This window comes from Trichomonas vaginalis, chromosome VI, assembly GCF_026262505.1.
Source record: "Trichomonas vaginalis G3 chromosome VI, whole genome shotgun sequence".
In the NCBI taxonomy this organism is placed as follows: domain Eukaryota; phylum Parabasalia; order Trichomonadida; family Trichomonadidae; genus Trichomonas; species Trichomonas vaginalis.
The window spans coordinates 16,562,108-16,581,307 of record NC_067208.1 but is presented as its reverse complement, the minus strand read 5'-3'; the positions used below and the strand labels follow the sequence as shown (position 1 = coordinate 16,581,307).

The 19,200-nt window shown below is 34.4% G+C and overlaps 9 protein-coding genes across 9 annotated transcripts, besides 1 other annotated feature; 7 read left to right on the top strand and 2 right to left on the bottom strand.

Moving 5' to 3' along the window:
* Positions 1-19,200: part of a mobile genetic element that runs on past both edges of the window.
* On the top strand, positions 5,746-6,283 carry TVAGG3_0877420 (integrase core domain containing protein family; the record flags this gene model as incomplete). Its single annotated transcript, XM_051250287.1, has 1 exon — positions 5,746-6,283. A coding segment is annotated over one exon (538 nt), but the record flags the coding sequence as incomplete, so codon positions are not given.
* Positions 7,626-8,018, top strand: TVAGG3_0877410 (organellar and viral DNA polymerase type B; the record flags this gene model as incomplete). The annotated part of the gene is made up of 1 exon (XM_051250286.1): positions 7,626-8,018. One exon carries the CDS (start codon positions 7,626-7,628, stop codon positions 8,016-8,018), a length of 393 nt encoding a protein of 130 aa, XP_051085761.1.
* Positions 8,836-9,562, top strand: TVAGG3_0877400 (KilA, N-terminal/APSES-type HTH, DNA-binding family; the record flags this gene model as incomplete). The annotated part of the gene is made up of 1 exon (XM_001305465.2): positions 8,836-9,562. A coding segment is annotated over one exon (727 nt), but the record flags the coding sequence as incomplete, so codon positions are not given.
* On the bottom strand, positions 10,057-10,423 carry TVAGG3_0877390 (uncharacterized protein; the record flags this gene model as incomplete). The annotated part of the gene is made up of 1 exon (XM_051250285.1): positions 10,057-10,423. A coding segment is annotated over one exon (367 nt), but the record flags the coding sequence as incomplete, so codon positions are not given.
* On the top strand, positions 11,320-12,266 carry TVAGG3_0877380 (organellar and viral DNA polymerase type B; the record flags this gene model as incomplete). The annotated part of the gene is made up of 1 exon (XM_051250284.1): positions 11,320-12,266. A coding segment is annotated over one exon (947 nt), but the record flags the coding sequence as incomplete, so codon positions are not given.
* Positions 12,415-13,315, top strand: TVAGG3_0877370 (organellar and viral DNA polymerase type B; the record flags this gene model as incomplete). Its single annotated transcript, XM_051250283.1, has 1 exon — positions 12,415-13,315. A coding segment is annotated over one exon (901 nt), but the record flags the coding sequence as incomplete, so codon positions are not given.
* Positions 13,636-14,640, top strand: TVAGG3_0877360 (organellar and viral DNA polymerase type B; the record flags this gene model as incomplete). The annotated part of the gene is made up of 1 exon (XM_051250282.1): positions 13,636-14,640. A coding segment is annotated over one exon (1,005 nt), but the record flags the coding sequence as incomplete, so codon positions are not given.
* TVAGG3_0877350 (uncharacterized protein) lies at positions 15,770-16,024 on the bottom strand (the record flags this gene model as incomplete). The annotated part of the gene is made up of 1 exon (XM_051250281.1): positions 15,770-16,024. The coding sequence occupies one exon, from the start codon at positions 16,022-16,024 to the stop codon at positions 15,770-15,772; it is 255 nt and encodes an 84-aa protein (XP_051085756.1).
* On the top strand, positions 18,135-18,575 carry TVAGG3_0877340 (repellent protein 1 family; the record flags this gene model as incomplete). The annotated part of the gene is made up of 1 exon (XM_001315190.1): positions 18,135-18,575. One exon carries the CDS (start codon positions 18,135-18,137, stop codon positions 18,573-18,575), a length of 441 nt encoding a protein of 146 aa, XP_001315225.1.

Genomic DNA, 19,200 nt, shown 5'->3' with positions numbered 1-19,200 from the left:
TGAAACATTGTTTAAAGTTCATTCAGAAACCTAACCAGATGGAAACAAACCTATTTTGTTTCTGCAGACGATGGAACTACAATGAGATGGGGTCATAAAGCTAACCCGGATAGGTGGTTCATAAACTTACAAACCCAATTCCAAGAAGTTTTGTAGACGGCAATGGAAGTCGGAATGGTGAACCAGATATAGCTGGTATTTTAAGCGGCGGCTTTAATGCCATGGAAAGATATGAAACGATGCAGATATTTTGGAACCAGTATGAAATGAACATGGCTGATGGAAATATAACACCTGACGTTCTAGAACATTTATCTCAAAAGAACTACAGCAGAACCCATAAAGATGGTATAACTTTGGTGAGAGTTAGAAGAAAGTTGGGAGGCGAGTAGAAGGAAGAGAACCTATTGTACATGACCTTGGCAAACGAAAGTTTGCAAAATGTCATAAAAACTTACTTTGCAGACAATGAACCGAGAAGGGGTGAATATTTAAGAAAACTCAAATGGACAGTACCAAATGAAATGTAGTATTGAAAACATGTTCTTGACAAATAAAAACCAACTACAGAATAAAACGACGCAAGACTGAAAGATTGGGTAAGAAGCTTTCCCATTCACAAAAGATATTTTGGTAACATGGAAAGAAAACCAGAATGGCACACAAAAACATATATTTGGAAACGAGCATATTCATATGGACAGGCCCTGTTTGAAGAGCTTGAACCGGAACTCAGGAAAGAGTCATGGCAAACAATACGCGAGACTCAAATACAGACTATGACAAAACTCTTTCTAGGATATAGGTTACCTGAGATGGGCGACCAGAGTCCAAAAGGCAAAAAGGACATGGAATTTGCAACATACTAGATGAACATAATGCAAAGATTGCAACAACTTCAAGCAGAGGAATGAAGGAAAAAGAAGAGTTAAAAACTCAGTCAGGAAGAAAGTAAAGCTTGGTCCACGTGGGTTCTATTATGACATAAAATTCCAAACTATTCTATATTTTTACTCATATGAAATGTACGTCGCGCTCAGAATATAACGCCACCAGATTTTGGATGCTATGAATGGAAATGTTTCCGAATGGTATACGAATGCGACAATGCCATTAGAAGGTCAGAAATAGTTCCTGAACTTACGAATATACAACTGCTGTTTCTTATGGAAACGTAGGTGAGTTGGAGACGTTCTTCAACAACAGTAGATATTGCTTGCGACAGGTTCATATTAATTTCTATTGACAACTCTTTCTTATACGTGGAACAAGACATTGAAATAAAACCTTCTGCCAAGTTGTCTGACAAGAAAGGTTGCAATGGAATTTTCTATGTCGGATACCAATAATGCTCCAGAAGTTTTCATGGGATATAAGATATATTCTAAACTCTGACTTTAGTTCAAACAGTAACATGGGCAAACTATGAATGGTTCGCTTTGAGAAACTCAGTACAAACCACAAGCTAGAGAACAAACAGACACAGTTATGCAACTATTGAGAAAATAAGAAGACTTGACCCTAACGTTCCAGGAGGAAGTTATGTTAACCTTTCTGGACAAAACACTGCAGCAGCAGTAACCAAAGTAAAACTGAAACTTAGAGTTCCTCTTTTCATCTTTTCCTCATCTTCAGGTTTTTAATGATACTTGCCAAACTGGGCAGGAAAAATTTCTATTGAACTTACTCCACAGCAAAAATAAACTTTAGTCATTGCACAACACAAGACCCATTCACTCTTAAGAAGTAGTGGGAACAAATAAAATGTCATTCGCCGACTTTTGCAAAAACAAAGTTGACTTAGAACTTTTGGTTCTCAACCTCAACCACTGAAGTAAACTATTATTTCAATGCTGCTGGAGATGCTTGGGACCAGAAGTTCTACATGCGAAAAATTTGACATGCAAGAGAATAGAAAGCAGACTTGCAGTCTATATGTTGGACCCAGATATTTCAAATGCTTAGCTGCCAATATATTGCAGTTCCACTATGTTCCCTATACACCAATATCTGTTCAAAGACTTTGCAGGTGAAGTTGGCAAACCAAAGTGCTGACGCGCAGGTGCAAGAACAGATATTGCTTTAACAACTGCAATGAAACATGCAGTACTATGTTTGTACTGTTCAGGACGAACTATAAATGACTATTCTTGCTTTCTACACCCTGGTATTAAATATCATATAAACATAGATGGCAAATATTATCCAAGAGAAGAATATTCTACAGTTGAGGATATGAGGTCATACAACTTGACATTAGAATGCTATGAACTTTAACAACAAACTTCACAACAACCCATTAACCCTGAAATGCAAAAGTTCTATTATGCCATATGTTGAAAGTATGGACCCATACAGAGAGCTCAAAAACTCAATATACAAATGGAAGACCGTTCAAACTTTTGGCTTTGGCATGTCCATTTGCTGCCTCAGAAGACTTTATGGGTGGTATTTCAACTGTTGGTACTGTACAAATACAATATACTGGTACAGAGACGGTCCAGATGAATTGAAGCAAAGAAGTTTACAAAAACCAATAGGCACTTTCAGCGGAAAGATGCTCTTTTGAAAATTCGTTCGATGAAACCTGCTGGGGCTCCTCAGATTGGCATAACGACAGCTTCCATCGAGCAGATTTTGGGACAGCAGGTCAGTAAGTTGTTCTTGAAACTGACTTCTCTCCGTCAAATATTGACAGTACGCCAGTTTTGACATAATATTGTAATTATAAACTTACCTTTAGAATATCTGTAAGTTTTGTTGTTATATTTTTGTCTGCTTAAAGAACTTTCACCATTCGTTATACCAACTTTCCTTTGCTTTATGAAAATATTTTGGTTTCAAGCAAAACTTGCTATTCTATAACATTTTCCATTGTTTGTATAAAGAACTATTCTGTCAATGTATTTGTATTGTTTGTGTGTGTAAACTTTGTTTGCTTCATATTCGAAGAGATACTCAAATACGTCCATCTTTTTATTTGAAGTAAAATGTCATTTCCGAAAAATAGAAGCGTAAAGTGTTTCAAAAGGTTTAATGGCGGTGGCAGATGTGAAGTTAAATTCCCAACTCAAACAAACAGTCAAAGTGTTGTTGTCAATGTCAAAGAAAGAGATGTTGAAGTGGGGAAACCATACGAAGCACAAGATGGTATAACAATAGTTCGCTGTAAAAGAACAACAACATACCCTGAAGTTAGCAGAGACTTAAGTTCTGTTGCAGATAATTCGAAACGACTACAACAACTTAAAGACAAACTTAAAACTCAGGAGAAGATTTTGTCAAGCTTTGGGTATAATGTTAAACTTGGTCGAACACAACCCTGTAAAAGTGAACTCATATGTCATCGCACCTCGTGAAGTTTGAAAGAACTATTGAAACTTTTGACAGAGGCAGACGATATAAACCATCAAAGAAATAGAACCCGACATGCTTGCTGTGGTGTTTCCATAGCCTAAATGTCATTGACAAGATATATACGTTATGAAAGGAGGTGAAACGTTGAATTGGAGTGACCAGGTTTGTTACACGGTATGTATGCTATCATTTTTTTGAATCGTTTATGTGTCGATTGAGCTACACATGTAGTGCTATGGACGTACATGATGGAAGCATAAGGAACTTACTTAATGCTAACAATAACTTACCAAGGAACTATTAAAGCATTTTAATAAGTCCTTTGTAAAACCCGGTGCTCTAAATTTAGGTCTTTGAGAGCAAAGCATTGAAGTCAAGAGATGCAGAAAACTCCACAAAACCTACAGAAGGAATGAAACAACAGAAACTCCAGAAGTAAAAGAACCACCAAAACCAACAGCTAATGAAATATTGTTCGAATATTTTCCAAGGTACTCTGTTCTCATTGCATACATTCAAGAAATACTTAAGAAAGCAGACTTGACTTTAGGAGATGATGAAAGTTCTGTATATCTTTCGTTCCAGTTTCAAATAGCAGAACTTTTGAGACAGATATGCTTAATGTATGACAACATCTCTGATTTCACAAGATATGATGACGACCATGACCCCGAACATGGTGAAGAAGAAGTTTTACAAACATCCATTAAGACAGGAAAGGTTTTAACTCAAAGTCTCATTATTGACACCAAAGATGGCGAAGTGGACGTTCTTCAAGAGCTGAAGAAAAATACTTCTTCGGGAGGTGGTGGTAGGCATGAACTTGAAATAAATGAGATAGAAGAGAAATTAGCCGAAAAAGCAGATAAAGAACATAAACACAATATCTCCGATATAAATGAACTTCAAGCTACATTAAATAGTAAAGCGGACAAAAATGAACTTGACGCAATGAACAAAGTTTTGAAATCTCATAAACACAACATCTCCGATATAAATGAACTTCAAGCTACATTAAATAGTAAAGCGGACAAGAACCATGTTCATTATATAACTTCAGACGAACAGATTATAACGGACTACCATGGATATTTAACACGAAGTGATGAAGCGAAGACAAAAAATGTTAATGAAAGAAGATATAAATACATTCGTGCTAAAGGTTATGACATAAGCTGTACTGTACAGTATGATGTAGCTAAAGCACCAGAAGCATTTGGTTATACCGGTGAAATTTATGCCTCTACTTTCAATGTTAACGGTGTATTAGTTGAACCAAGATTTATGTTAAGAGTTAAGGCAAAAATAACGTTTGAAGATGCTATTAAAAGTAAAGCTGACAAAGTTGAACTCGAAGCAACGAACAAAGTTTTGAAATCTCATAAACACAACATCTCCGATATAAATGAACTTCAAGCTACATTAGACAGTAAAGCTGACAAGAACCATACACATAAATCCTTCACTACTGTTAGAGCAGACGACATAATATTGAACTTTGACCTTGGTTCAAGTGCACCATTAGAAAATCCAAGTACAAGCGTAAAAGATACTCTTAACAGTTTAGATAAGAGTTGCAGGAACATTGAAAGTCATGCCAGAAACTTTGAAGCATATGAACTACCAACAATGTTAGATAAGAAAGCAGACAAAACTTATGTGATGAAGAACTAACAAAGAAATTTTCGAAACCAGATACAATGACATTTACAACAGAAATTATAAATGGTGAACCAGCAACTCCATTTGAATTTGTTAGAGGTCTTCAACCAGATACTTTTGAATTTTTCTTGGATAATTCTATTGAACTAACATTACATTATAAAAGTGGAACAAATGCAACATTTCATCCGGGAGATACATTCCAAATGGTATTTAATGACATAAGTTCTTTAGAATATGTTTATAGAGTTATGAGCATATATGATTTAATATATCCTATAGGAGCTGTTTATACGTCTATGAATCCAATAAATCCAAACACTTTATTTGGTGGTAGATGGTATGAAATAGTTGACAGTTTTCCATTCTACACTAATACTCAGTCAATGAAGATGGGAGGTTCAAAGAAAATAGGTATTGAAAACCTTCCTTCACATATGCATAGGTTCAGTGGAAGAACATCTGTGGAAGGAAACCATTCACATTCAATAACAAAAAGAGGTTATACAAATCTTGCAGCGGGTTCGGATAGACAGGGAATGCATAGATATGATATCACAACTGACCCAAGATTCAGCACAGGTATTTTCTGTGGAACTGCAGGAAATCATACACATGTTGTAGCTGGTATTACAGACCCAGCAGGTAATGGAAAAGATTATATGCCTCCTTATATAACAATGCACGCTTGGATACGAGTTGGTTAAAATCTTTAACTTTACATAAATGAGCTTGAAAGAAGTATTCGAACAACATCCATGGAGGTCATTTAAGAAATTCAATGAAGCTGCAAAGAGTTGGGGATTTACTAACAGAGCTGAAGTGAAAAGGTTCTTTGACAAAAATGTTGTACATCAAACAAAAATAAACCCTTACGACTACTTTTTACCAATTTACTCCAACACTCCTGACGCATACCAATTTGACACTCTCATTCAAAGCAGAAAAGGAGGACATAAACCATTCCTCATCTTCATAAATGTTAACACTCGTAAAGCATATGCATATCCAATGAAAAATAAAGGAACTCGTGAAGTGTTAAGAGTTTTACAAAAGTTTGTAGCAGAACATAACCCAAGTACTTTAACATCAGACCAAGACAGTGCATACCTCAGCAATGAAATCACAGAATTTCTCATTAAGCATAACATAACTCACTACACTACTGAAGACCATAACCATAACATACTCGGCATCATAAACCGCTTCATAAGAACGCTCAGAGATTTAAATCAAGAGCGAGACTTTACCGAAGAAACAATGAAACATTTTCTCGAAGTATATAATTCCTCAACACATTCTACAACAGGACATACACCAAATTCAATGACACAACAACAAGAAGAAAAGTATATACAAAAGAAACGAAGCCAAACACAAAATATCAGAAATTCAACACAATTTACCCTCATTCCTGGTACAAAAGTTCGTGTAGTTCTTGACGACTTGACGACAAACCGTTGACAAAGAAACGTTTAAGGTTAAGTAGAAACTATTATATCGTAGACTCTACACAAGGTAATGGATATCTTATAAAAGCTGCTGACGACTCCATAGCATTTTACCCTCGACATAAGTTAGTTGAAAGTAGTAATGGCAAACTTGCTGAAACCATTGACGAAGCAAAGCGAGGAGTGGTTATTGAAATACTTGGCTACAACATAAACGATGACACTTATAAAGTAAGATATGAAGGAGGTGTTGAAGATGTTATACCATCTAAGAACTTGAGAGAGTCAAAGCCAACACATCTGGGACCATTAGAGCGGGAGTACTGGAAAGACAAAAATATGCCAGAAAGAATAAGAAAATTCTTCTAAACTTTTTCATTAGATGTAAATCAGACATGAATGAGAACAGTCATGATATCATTAATGGTACCATTTATTTACACCAAAAAATAATGTTTATGTTAGAATGTTAGATCTAACACGTTTTCTAACCACTTTTCTAACATGGTCTAAAACTCTCGAAAATCATGAATTTTTGACATTTCCTTATGAAAGAAAAATAACGCTAATTTTTTTCTAAGAAAAATTTTTATCTTGTATGTAAAGATATGATTTCAACAATCGGCACAACAACAATTCAAACTACAGCACCAAAACTCGTTAGTCATGAATCCAACATCTATGTTAGTAGAGATGAAAAGCTTCATTCCTTCTTCATATACTTTCGAAACAAAAATCCAGAAGATAAAGCAAGAACTTTTAACAAGTAATTTAGACTGTAGTGCGAAAGATGAAACAAATGAACAGTATCTTTATGAAATGCAGGACATTATTGACCATTTACCCAAATTGCCTGAAATCCAACAACAAAAACTAACTATTCCTGAATTCGACGAAATTGAAGTCAAAACAACTGACTCAGTAGAAATAAAGAAGTTCATACGTAAAGTAAATTATGAATTCCTTGGTTTTCATTGCAACCATAAAGTTATGGACAAAGATTGCGACATGGTTTATAAGAATGTTTCTGACATATATAAATCTGAAGAATTTAAGACCTACGATAACTTTGTTTCATTAGTTGCTGAATGTGTTTGGGAAATAAGAGATAAAGATAGAAGAGGCAAAGTATGGAACGAACAACTAAGACCCGCTATGTTTGAGATGAAGAGAGCAATTGACGCCTTAGTTGTTTTAGCAGGTCAAATTTCAATGTATAACGCAAAAATGAACCCGCAATGTTCAAAATGTAAGGCAGCGATGAGGAAATATAACTACTCCGTCAAAGAGATAGAAAGAATGAGAAACGACTATGCAGATTTAAAGAAAGAAGTAGAAAAGCCAGCAGAAGATAAAATGGACATGTTAGCATTTCTGAACAAAAATTATCCAACTGCTGACGATTTCCTTCTATCTGACGTCAAGAAGAAATATAAAGAAACCTTCGGCATTGTTAAAACATTCGATGTACTAAAAGAAGAAATAGAAGCTACAAAACTGTTTAAAGTCATGAACCATCGCAACATATACCATGTAAAACGCTTGTAAATAGTTATGTTAGAAAAGAGGTTAGAAAACGTGTTAGATCTAACATGCTAACATAAACATTATTTTTGCTGAATTCAGCACAAAATTCTGAGTAAAATGACATATGGCACGTGTCAAACCGTTGAGTTTTCACAAATTTTAAAAATTGCTGCGGAAAGTTCGTCAAAAAAGTGAAGGTTCCCGACGGTTTCAAACCGCCATACTTTACATGAAGATAGTTTACAATGTCAACTAAATATCATGTACGATAGAAACGGTTATGTAAAGTTTACATTTTGTAAAGTTTTGTCCTGATTCAAGACAAGTCTTGTATTTTTTCAGAACAAGTCTTGTATTTTTTCAGAACAAGTCTTGTATTTTTTCAAGACAAATCTTGTCCTGATCAGAACAAGTCTTGTATTTTTTCATACAAGACAAATCTTGTCCTGATTCAGAACAAGTCTTGCACTTTTTCAGGAAATCCTATCGTCTAACTTTACAAATGTCACTTTTTCAACATGATTGCATTTTGGTCGGGAAACAACTTTCTCTCAATTTTGTCACTTTTTTCTATCGTCGTGTTTTGTCACTTTTCCCTCAGGGTGTGTGTCAGAAAATATCCAAAATCTTTATAGCCTCGTATCTCCTTCAATTCTTGACGGCTTGACATGTATGACACACCATTCAATTCAGAATTATGTGCTGAATCTTATGACCTTCATTTGTTCGTGACTTCTTTTCACATATGTAACCCTGAATTTTTAACATTTCTTTAACACAGAAAAATAAAGTTAGTTTTATTTTTATTTATTTTTTTATTTTGTATGTAAGGACAGATATGTCAACAACAGAGAACACAACAACTGCTATCGTTCATGAAGCCATAAATGAAGAATACGAGTGGGTTCAGTTTAACAAACAACTCCGTCTCATTCGTTCGGTCAAAGACGATATGTACCAAATGCAAAGTATTTTGACAGCATGTTTTGCTCCAGACACTAAACACGCAGACGACTGGTTCAAAAACCAAAGCACACAAGAACTTTTGAGTGAAATTTCTCTAGACCGACTTTTTTCGGTCTTGCATAAAACACATGAAAATCGTAAAAATTTGCCAATAAATTTAAGAGGTTATTATGTTCATAGACTTTTAGTAAATGCAGTTGCAATGTGGGCTTCTCCTCGTTATGCATGGCATGTTTACAGACTTCTTGACGAAATTCATAGACAAGAACGTGGAGAGATGGAAAAGAAACTTCAAGCAAAAGATGAAGTCATTGAATCCAAAGACAAAAGCATACAGAAAAGAATACCACGTTCAGTACCAAAAGGAAAGGAAAAGAGTTATAAGTATATGATATATACTGAAGAGTTGGAGAAAGAAGAAGATAAAGATATGGTTATGTTGCATTTAGTCAGAAGAAACAACAAAAGCTTTTATGACCTTGCTAAGATTTACAAATCTGACAGAAACTGGTTCTATCGTGAAAACTTACCGATTTCAATGACACCGAATGAGCAAATAAAGGAAATTGTCAAAAATACTCTTCCTCAAACACACTATGACATCAAAGGTTGCACAATACTTACATTCAAAGAAGACTTAACATTACTGAAGGAAAAAATAACAGAATATTTCGATAACTTCAAAGAGGAAGAATAAAAAAATCTAAGCTAATTTTATTTTTTTATAAAATTTTATCTCATATGAAAGAACATGAATTTAGAATATTCGGAACTCATGACAGAAGAAGAGAACGAACAACATGTAAAAGATTATGCAAAATTTCTGAAGACATACAAAGCATTTAAACAATATCTAAATGCTTCTAAAGATTATGCAAAATTTCTGAAGGTATATAAAGCTTATGAAAAAGCGTATGAAAAGTTTATACATTGGGGAATTGTTGTAAAATATCGATATGAAGACTAACCAAAAATATATTTTTGCTTAAATGACGTCAGGGTCAATTTCTTCAACCATTTCACTTCCTTCGTCAATGTCAATAGAAGCTTCTTCAACCTTTGGTAAGGAACTTTTGTATAACATCTTTGTTCGTTATTGTTTTCAGAGATGAAGAATAATATTTCACATTTGTTTCACCCTTCTTATATTCTTTCTGTTCGGAAAGATTCATAGCAATACTGAAGAAGTCAATGTTGGAGTTCTTTATAATAGTATAATGAGTATCTTTGACATTCACGAAGAAACCCTTTTGTTTCAAAACTACTGCTAACTCTTGTGAAGTATAACGTTTGCGGTCAATGACAATAGCTAATGGTCTGACATACTGACCAAACTTAGATTCTTTCACAAACTTCTTGTTAAAGATAACATTGACGTTTGAAGCATTATTGAACTCATTCTTGATGACAGTAGCGAGAGCATTGTATGAAAAGAACTTGCAATCTTGCATGTGTTTCATTAAAATAAAAATATTAAATTATTTTGAAAAATAACTTAAAAAATCTAATCTAATTTTTTCAAAAAATATTTTTTATCCGATAGAAAAGATGACAGAAAAATTAACTTTTTACATAGCGCCAGACCCTTCTTGCCCACATCTTTTTAAGCCACAATATATAGTCATAGAACTAAATAGAGAAAGCGAAATTCTACAAATAGAAGAAAGCGAAATTCTACAAACAGAAGAAACATATAGAGACCTAGATAACGAAACTGGATATGCACTATTCTGGTTAGATTGTCCTTATGAAATGTATGAAAAAAAGGCTTTATATGAAGAATATAGAAAATATTGTCATGAAAACAATATAAGACCAAGCTCTAGAGAAAAATTCTATGCTGGTATAAAACATCTTTTCGAAGTTCGGAATGGCAAATATAGAAAGAAATAATTTTTCTAAGTTTATTTTTTTCAAAAAATATTTTTTTTATTTCCTACTAAAGATGTATCGGAAGTTGTCTAAGTTAGAACACTCGGAAATAAAACAACTTCTTACAGAAGCTAATATAGATGTTGCAAAGCATTACACAACAAACAAAAAGGCACTCGCTGACATCCTCAATGACTATAATGGTGAAATAACTTATGATAGAATTCATGAGTTCATAAAGCCGCAACGCGGCGAGGACGAAGTCCATGCAAGAGCATTTCCTTTAAATGACGTTGCTATTGACTTATATCATAGACGTTCAATACCTCATGAAGTAAGAAGAGAAATGTTTGACATAACAAATGCAAACGTTGGTCATACTCGTAAAGCTCTTTCACATGACGTTCGTCAAGAGATGTTTGACATAACAAATGCAAACGTTGGTGAAACAAGAAGAGCTGTACCACATGAAGTAAGAAGAGAAATGTTTGACATAACAAATGCAAACGTTGGTGAAACACGAAAGAGAGATGACACACTGAAACAACAGAGAAGAGAGATGTTTAAAAGTGCTATAGAACAAGTTCGCAAAGCTAATAATGTCATTCGTTCCATTGACGACAAACCAAAAGAAGGTGAGAGATGGTTAAAGAAAGATGAAGAAAATAGGAAGAGGAATGTGAAGTCAGGCAATAGACTCATTGACTTTAACATCGAAGCTTTAGATGAACCAAACAGAGACTACTTACACAAACATTTCGGTAAGGTTTTCATGAGACTCTTAGAGAAAATTAAAATAAACTCCCAACAGAGATGGATGGTATGTTATAAACTTGGTGGAAAGTATGAATGTTCTACGTTAAACCTCAATAATATTGGAACATTACTACATCAGCTCTTGAAGGAGAACTTTATATCAGAGATAGAAGCAAATGCTGCAGGTATTGTTGAAATGCACTATGACTTCTTCTTGACAAACATAAAGAATCTTACCGAAATAAAGATGTATGATTTAACAGAATATGAAGGCTTAACGATGTCAGATGTAAAGAAAGGCAAACCAAAAAAGAGACCATATAGAGATGAAAGCACACTGACAAATGACCAGAAAGCCATTTTGGAAGCTCTTAAGCAAACAGGAAACCCAGCACTTATAGAAAGCTTTTGGAAAGATAATGGTGAAAAGAAGTTTTATAAGAAGAGAAGCGGTCAGTTCTGGAAGTATCTTTGCACATTACCTATAAATCTTGAACGCTACCAAATCTTCAATGAACTGAACAAAAGAACTGCAACACTTATGACAGAAGACAATTGTTTCGTTTATGCTTGCATTCAGGCTGGAGTAAATGAAGAAACTATTGACCACATGAGAGAAGTCATTCGTGTTAGAGACTTTCCTCAAAGTAAAGTACAAGAAATTTCTGACGCAACAGGTATAGCATTTAATGTTACCATTGGTTACTTCAATGACTCAAGACATAATGAAATAAAGAGATACATACCAAAAGAATGTGAAACTGTTAGAACTATTGACTTACTTCTTGTTGAAGACCACTACATGCTAAATGAAAGACTTCCAATGACAACATATTTCATTCGAAACTATATAGAAATCTTGAAGGAGTGTGGTGGAATGAACATTGAAAAACAGATGAAAATATATACAAAGAGAGAAGATAAATATGTAGTTCGCATGGATAGAACTACACCGCTATGGGATGTTATGAAAACATTGTGGGAGTGCAAATATTTTGAACCTATTTCTTATGGAGAACTTTTCACATATACGACTGACTTATATAAACAGAACCTTGCACCATTTAAAGATTTGACATATGCTCCAAAGTATTGTGTACAACTGAAGAAGAAAGCAGAGTCAAAAGAAGTAAATAAAGCTAAATGTAAGTTCATACCTGAGCACGTTTTCTTTGCTGACTTTGAGTGTAGTACGGATGGCTTTCATAAAGCTTTTAACATCTGTTATGACAGTGAAGATGGTTCAGTTAGTGAAAGTATTTGGGGTCAAAACTGTGCAACAGAATTTTTGGAAAGACTTCCTGACAAGAGTTTAATATATTTCCATAACCTCAGTTATGACATAAACTTCATCTTAAGACACATGACAGAAGTGAAAGGAACTCCCATCATTAAAGGTTCACGAACAATGCAAATAACTGGTTTATATAAAGGAAGGGCAATTATTATAAAAGACTCTTACAGTGTTATAAATAAGAAGCTTAAACTATTTCCTGCTATGTTTAACTTACAAACAGGACCGAAAGAAGTATTTCCATATAACTACTACAGCAGTGTTTTGTTAGCAAATGACAACAGAACTGGTGTCATTTCTGAAGCATGTAAGTTTATCCATGATGCAGATACATTTATGAAGAACATAGATTCCATCAAAGGTTGCAGAATAGATGAAAACCACTTCGACTTAGAAAAATATAGCACGTTTTACTGCAAACAAGATGTAAGAATTTTAAGAGAAGGTTTTGTAAAGTTCCGCAATGACTTATTGAAAGAGTTTGATTTAAACGTTTATGACTACGTTAGTATTTGTTCTATTGCTAACAAATTGTTTGAGAACAGAGTATACTTCCCGAATGGAAATCTTTATGACCTCTCAAATAAACCAAGAGAATTTATTTCGAGATGCATTCAAGGTGGAAGATGTATGTTGTCAGATAACATGAAACAAAAGAGCAAAAAGAAACTCATTGCTGACTTCGACACTGTTTCATTATATCCTTCAGCTATAGCAAGACTTTATACTTTAGAAGGTATTCCAAAAGTATTGAAGGAAGAAATGTTAAGCACAGAGTATCTCATGAGACATTTATTCGATGACGACCAAAAGGAACCCATTGGTGAAAAGTTTATGTCTGGCTTCTTTGTTCTCATTAAGATAACAGAGATTGGTATACCCAGACACTTTCATTTAATAGTTTGCGACCCTGAACTAAATCCAGAACTTAACGTTCCAAGAAGTTCAAACACTTGCTGTCTCATGTATGTTGACCATATAACATTACAAGACCTCATAAAATATCAAGGTGTCAAATGTGAAGTGTTGCAAGGATACTATTACGATGGAAACAGAGATATGAGAATAAGAGATGAAGTAAAGAAGTTGTTTGAGTTAAGGTTAAAGTATAAGAAAGAAGAAAACCCCTTACAAGAAATTATAAAACTCATTCTGAACAGCATTTATGGCAAAACTATTCTATCTCCTATTGAGTCAAAAATAACCATAGTAGATGACAAAGATGCTATAAGATATGCTATAAGAAATTACAACCATATAGTGAAGTTCGAAGGTTTGGATGGTTCAGATAAAACTATTTTCAAGCTAACGAAAAGCATTTGCAGACACTTTAACTTCTGTCCACTTGGTGTTAATATTCTGTCTATGTCAAAACGTATTATGAATGAAGTATTCTGTACTGCAGAGGACATGGGACTTCAAATCTTTTACCAGGATACCGACAGTATGCACTTATATAATGAAGACATCCCAAAGCTTGCAGCAGAGTTTAAGAAGAGATATGGTCGCGAACTTATAGGAAAGAACCTTGGTCAATTTCATAGCGACTTTGCAGAAATAACACCTGGAAAACAAAGTTTAGCTTATAAAAGTATTTTCTGTGGAAAGAAGACCTACATAGACTTACTCACTAACGATTTAAATGAAGTTGCATTTCACTGCAGAATGAAAGGCGTGAAGCAAGATGTTATTGCTTTAACCGCTAATGAAATGTTTCCTGAAGCTATACAATGCTATTACAATGAAGATAAGAACATTCACATACCTGTTGGAACATATGACAAAGACTCTGAGTTCAGTTTAATGAAACTTTACAAAGCACTTCATGATGGTCAAGAGATTGCATTCGACTTATGTAAGTCATGTCAACCTTGCTTTGCTGAAAAGTTCAACTTTTCAATAACGACTAAAACAAGCTTTATTCGTAAGTTGAAGTTCTGAGGTCATTTATTTTTGTCAGCAATGAGGTCATTCGTGATAAAAATAAAGCTAGCGTAGATTTTACAATACTGCGATGGTAGAGTTTAAGAGTTGTGCTTCAATGTAGAGACAGTCCTTCCCATCTGGAGGCAAGAACACTGGACATTTATGGTCATGAGTGGAGTACATGTCTATCCAAAACTCACGATTGAAGCCAGTTAATTTATAGTATTTAGGGTTAGGAAGTGGTGAAGTTCTTGTATGACCAATGAACTCATTTTCAACGCCTTTGGCTATATTAGAGTAAAGTATTGCTTGCTTTCTATCCCAAATGCCAGGTGTTACAATCTTTGAAAATTCATTTTTCCTCGGAAGCATTGCATCATAATTGAAAACATTCTTAAAATCATCACTTGGTTCGGAGATTTGAAATCTTATACGTAATGGATTTTCTTTCTTTTTAGCGACTTCATTGAATGGTGAGAATACAATGAATTGACAGTCATGAGTTCCATCTTCATTTTCATTAAATTCATAATGAAAGTCTATAAGTTGTGGCTGACTACCTTCTTCTTTCAGTTGTGCAAGAAACTCACGTAAAGGCTGTAAAGTTTGTACTTCAATGTTGAACTTTTTCTCGAACATCTCATTAAATGAAATCATACATTGTTGCAATGTTGTATCGTCTTTAAAGTATTTGTATATGTGAATGTTTTGGGCGCTTAAAGACTGTTCGTCATTTTCTATCTCGACTTGAAGTATAAAGTCAACCTTTCTGAAAGCACGTGTTATATACATAGATGTTATGCCAATGTACTTCTCTTCATTTATGTTCACAATCCAGTCTGTTGGAAACTTAAACGTTACTCTGTTTCCCCTTTATTTTGACGTCAGGGTTTTCACTACTGAACGCAACAGTTAAAGGTATTTGTCTATACATTTAATTCGGATAAAAATAAACCATTTACTCTTTCTTTGCTTCAGCTTCTTTAGCTTTTGCTTCTTCTCTAGCTTTTTTCGCCAGCAAACGTGGGTTCTTCTGTCTTCCAGCAGCTAATGCAGCTAGTTGTTTTTCACTAAGTTTTCTCTTTGGTCTCTCTGGCTTTTGTTCTTGTTTTTGTTCCTTCAGTTCGGATAAAATTTGCTCGCGAATTTCTTTCTTCAATGCTTCAACATCTATGACACCTTGGGTCTTGGCCGTAGGATTTGTCTGAGTCATTTGACTGCAGATAAAAAACTAAATTAAAACTTTAACCGATGTAAAATGAGCTTGTCAAAATCAGAGCGAGAGTCTATTATATTAAATGACGCAAAGAGGAATACAACATCCTTTCTATTACGTAAGTCAGAGTAAAGATGGTAAAATATACGTAAGAAAAAGAAAGGTACCATTAGCGAATGCAGAGAGCGACAAACATTAAGTGCATGGCAAGGTGTGAAGTCCACGAAGCCCATATAAAACCTTCTGTTTCAAACTGAAAAGTCAATAGAAACCAGAAGAAAAGAAGCCAATGTACTTTCAATAAACGAACCAAGAGCTTATTGCAAAGTTCGTGAATTTCATTGAAAAACAAACCGAGTCAAAGAACCCTGACCCGCCAGTGAAAAGAAGTTGAGACAAAAGAGAATGTACAGTTCATTGAAAATGTCAAGAAAAACTTCCACCACGAATACCAAGAAGAAGAGTGAGAATAATGAAGTAAATAGATATTTTTATCTGAAGTAAATACATGCAGAACGAACAGCTAAACGAATTTACTCCAGCAGAGCATATTCATCAGATTCGCTCATATTTCGATATCATAGACAATGCAGTTCAAATTGGTGACACTAATAGAAAATATTCTGACGCAAAGATTCCATCACAACCTGGAACTGCTAAAGATAACACATGGGTAACATTCAATCTCTCACCTCCTGGTGAAAATATGTTGGACCTTTACAATACATTCATTACGTATAAAATGGAAGGTCAATTTATTGCAGATAAAGAAATTGGTTCAGGTTCCAATAAAAACAAACCCACCAGGATTTTGGATTGGTTTCGATGACGCTTTCTATGCAGTTGCTGGATATCAAATCCTTGCAAATGGTCGTATCGTATATTCTCAAGACAACGCAAGAGAAGAAGCATATATAACTTCAAACTCACAAACTACCGAACAAATAAAGAAAGTAGATGTTTTCTCAAAGACTCGACATGAAGATGTATGGAGTCATTCGGGAACATGCAGAACAGGACAAATTGTTAGTGGTCCAATTACAGCAGGAAAATCATTTGATTTTAAGCTTCGTTTAAGAATTCCTGTTAGAAGATTCCTTCCATTAGAAGCTATTCGATTTATTCCAGCTTTTGCAGGAAACATTCAGCTTAAAGTAAAGTTCAGTAGCGACGCCTTACAATGCACATCTATATCTGTAAATGATATCATTGCTTTCAATCCAACTCTTAAAGTTGCATTGCTTCAGATTCAAATCCACCGACAAATAAATTTGTTCCATGGAATGAACCATTCACTATGATAACGAAGGCAATAGAAGCTAGTGGAACAGTTACTATTACAACTAACCAGCAACTATTTCGAACAAAGATGGATTTTAATGAATGTTTCATTCATCCAAAGTCATTCTTTTAGACCCTAACATTTATACAGAACTTGTAGAACATTATACAAACGAGGCTTTATGTTTTCCTGTTAAAGTTATGGATTGGATTCCTATGGACGGTTCATTCTCAAAGAATACAGATAGTTCAAGTGCAACATTTACAGCAGCTTATACGCCTATTAATGTTAAAAAGTATTTGGGCACTATTTAGAAAGAAAACAACTATTATGTTAATTTTGAGAACCCTAAGTTAAATATCTTCAGCTTTCCATGGGAGCTTATGGAAATATGCCTGCAGAACCTGAAAAATCATATGGACCTGTATTTTATGAAATGGTTGCGAACGCTTGCAATACAAACAATGATATGATAGGATTTAATGAAGATGTTATGAGGTCATTGGTGGATGATGGTAGTGTGGAACATAAATGGGATAGCTATGACAACACACATTTCTTATGTGGTTTTCCAACAGAAGTGGACTTTTGCTTCCAGCAAGGTCAAACATCTACTGCTCCAATAAATACAAATTGTCTGTTAAAGGACCTATTGAACTAGCAACTGAAAATGTACCAAAGCCACTTATTGGATTTATGAGGGATTGTTGCTTTGCAATACAAGTAAGACAGTCAGGCATACCAATAATAAGACTTGACGACTATAACTTAGCAACTGACGACAGTGAGGAATAAAGGATGAACGTTTATTTTTAAAGCTTATAAATGAGTTCTTCATCAAGCTCTCGTGAACCTTCACCATCTGTGAAACAAACTTTACCAAACGATTATGGAGCACCTATTGAATATTTCTTACGAGCTGCACAATGGCAAAGAGCAGTTTCACCAAGGTTAGGTGTTCCACCAGCTCCTGTCAAAAATAGCATTTGGTCAAGTCCTTATATAAGATATGGTCTCCCACTAGGTTTGCTAGCTACAGCAGGAGCAGTTATGATGTTGAAAAGAAATAAAGCAAATGTTATAAATAATACTGAAGTAGCTGAAGTTAAACAAACTCCAACACCTTCACAAGCAAAACCTTCAATGACTCCTGAACCTATGGAAGTACAAACTCCTGTTCAAAAGTCAACTCCTAAACCGACTCCAACATTTAAACCAGAACCTACTCCTCAAATAAATCGTAAAACTCCTGCGTTTCCTTACTGAAAAAATAACGTTATTTTTATTTAATATTAAAAATTTTATTTGATTGAAATGACGACTAAAGTCACTGAAGCAATGAAACAAAAGTTTTTGGTAGAATACATTAAATCAGGAACTATTCCAGAAGGTTTTTACATTCATACTATGAAGGATGGTAGAGTTCAGTTTAGAAAGATAAAGCAACCATTAGATAGAGAAGGTATATTAAGGAAGATTAAACTTCATGAGGACAACATTGCTGAACTTAAGAAGAAGTTAGAAGAGTTGGAGAAAGGAAGAGAGTTATAAAGCAATGAATTCAACAGGTTAGAAAAGAGGTTAGATATCGGGTTAGATCTAACCTTCTACCCTAAATTTATTTTTGTGCTATGTTTTCATACGTGTGCGGGTGGTGATATCATTATTTTTTAAGTTTATTTTTTATTTTATTTTTATTTTATTTGGATGTAATGACAGAACAAAAGCAACTCATACAAATCAAAACATATAACAAACATACATTTAAACATTTATTCTTCCTTCCTGAGCATAACATGTTCTTTCAAATACATCCGAGACCAGTTGACTTTTCATTGACTGTTTATAAAGATAGAAATAGTTATATCATTAAACCATACGATGACGAAGG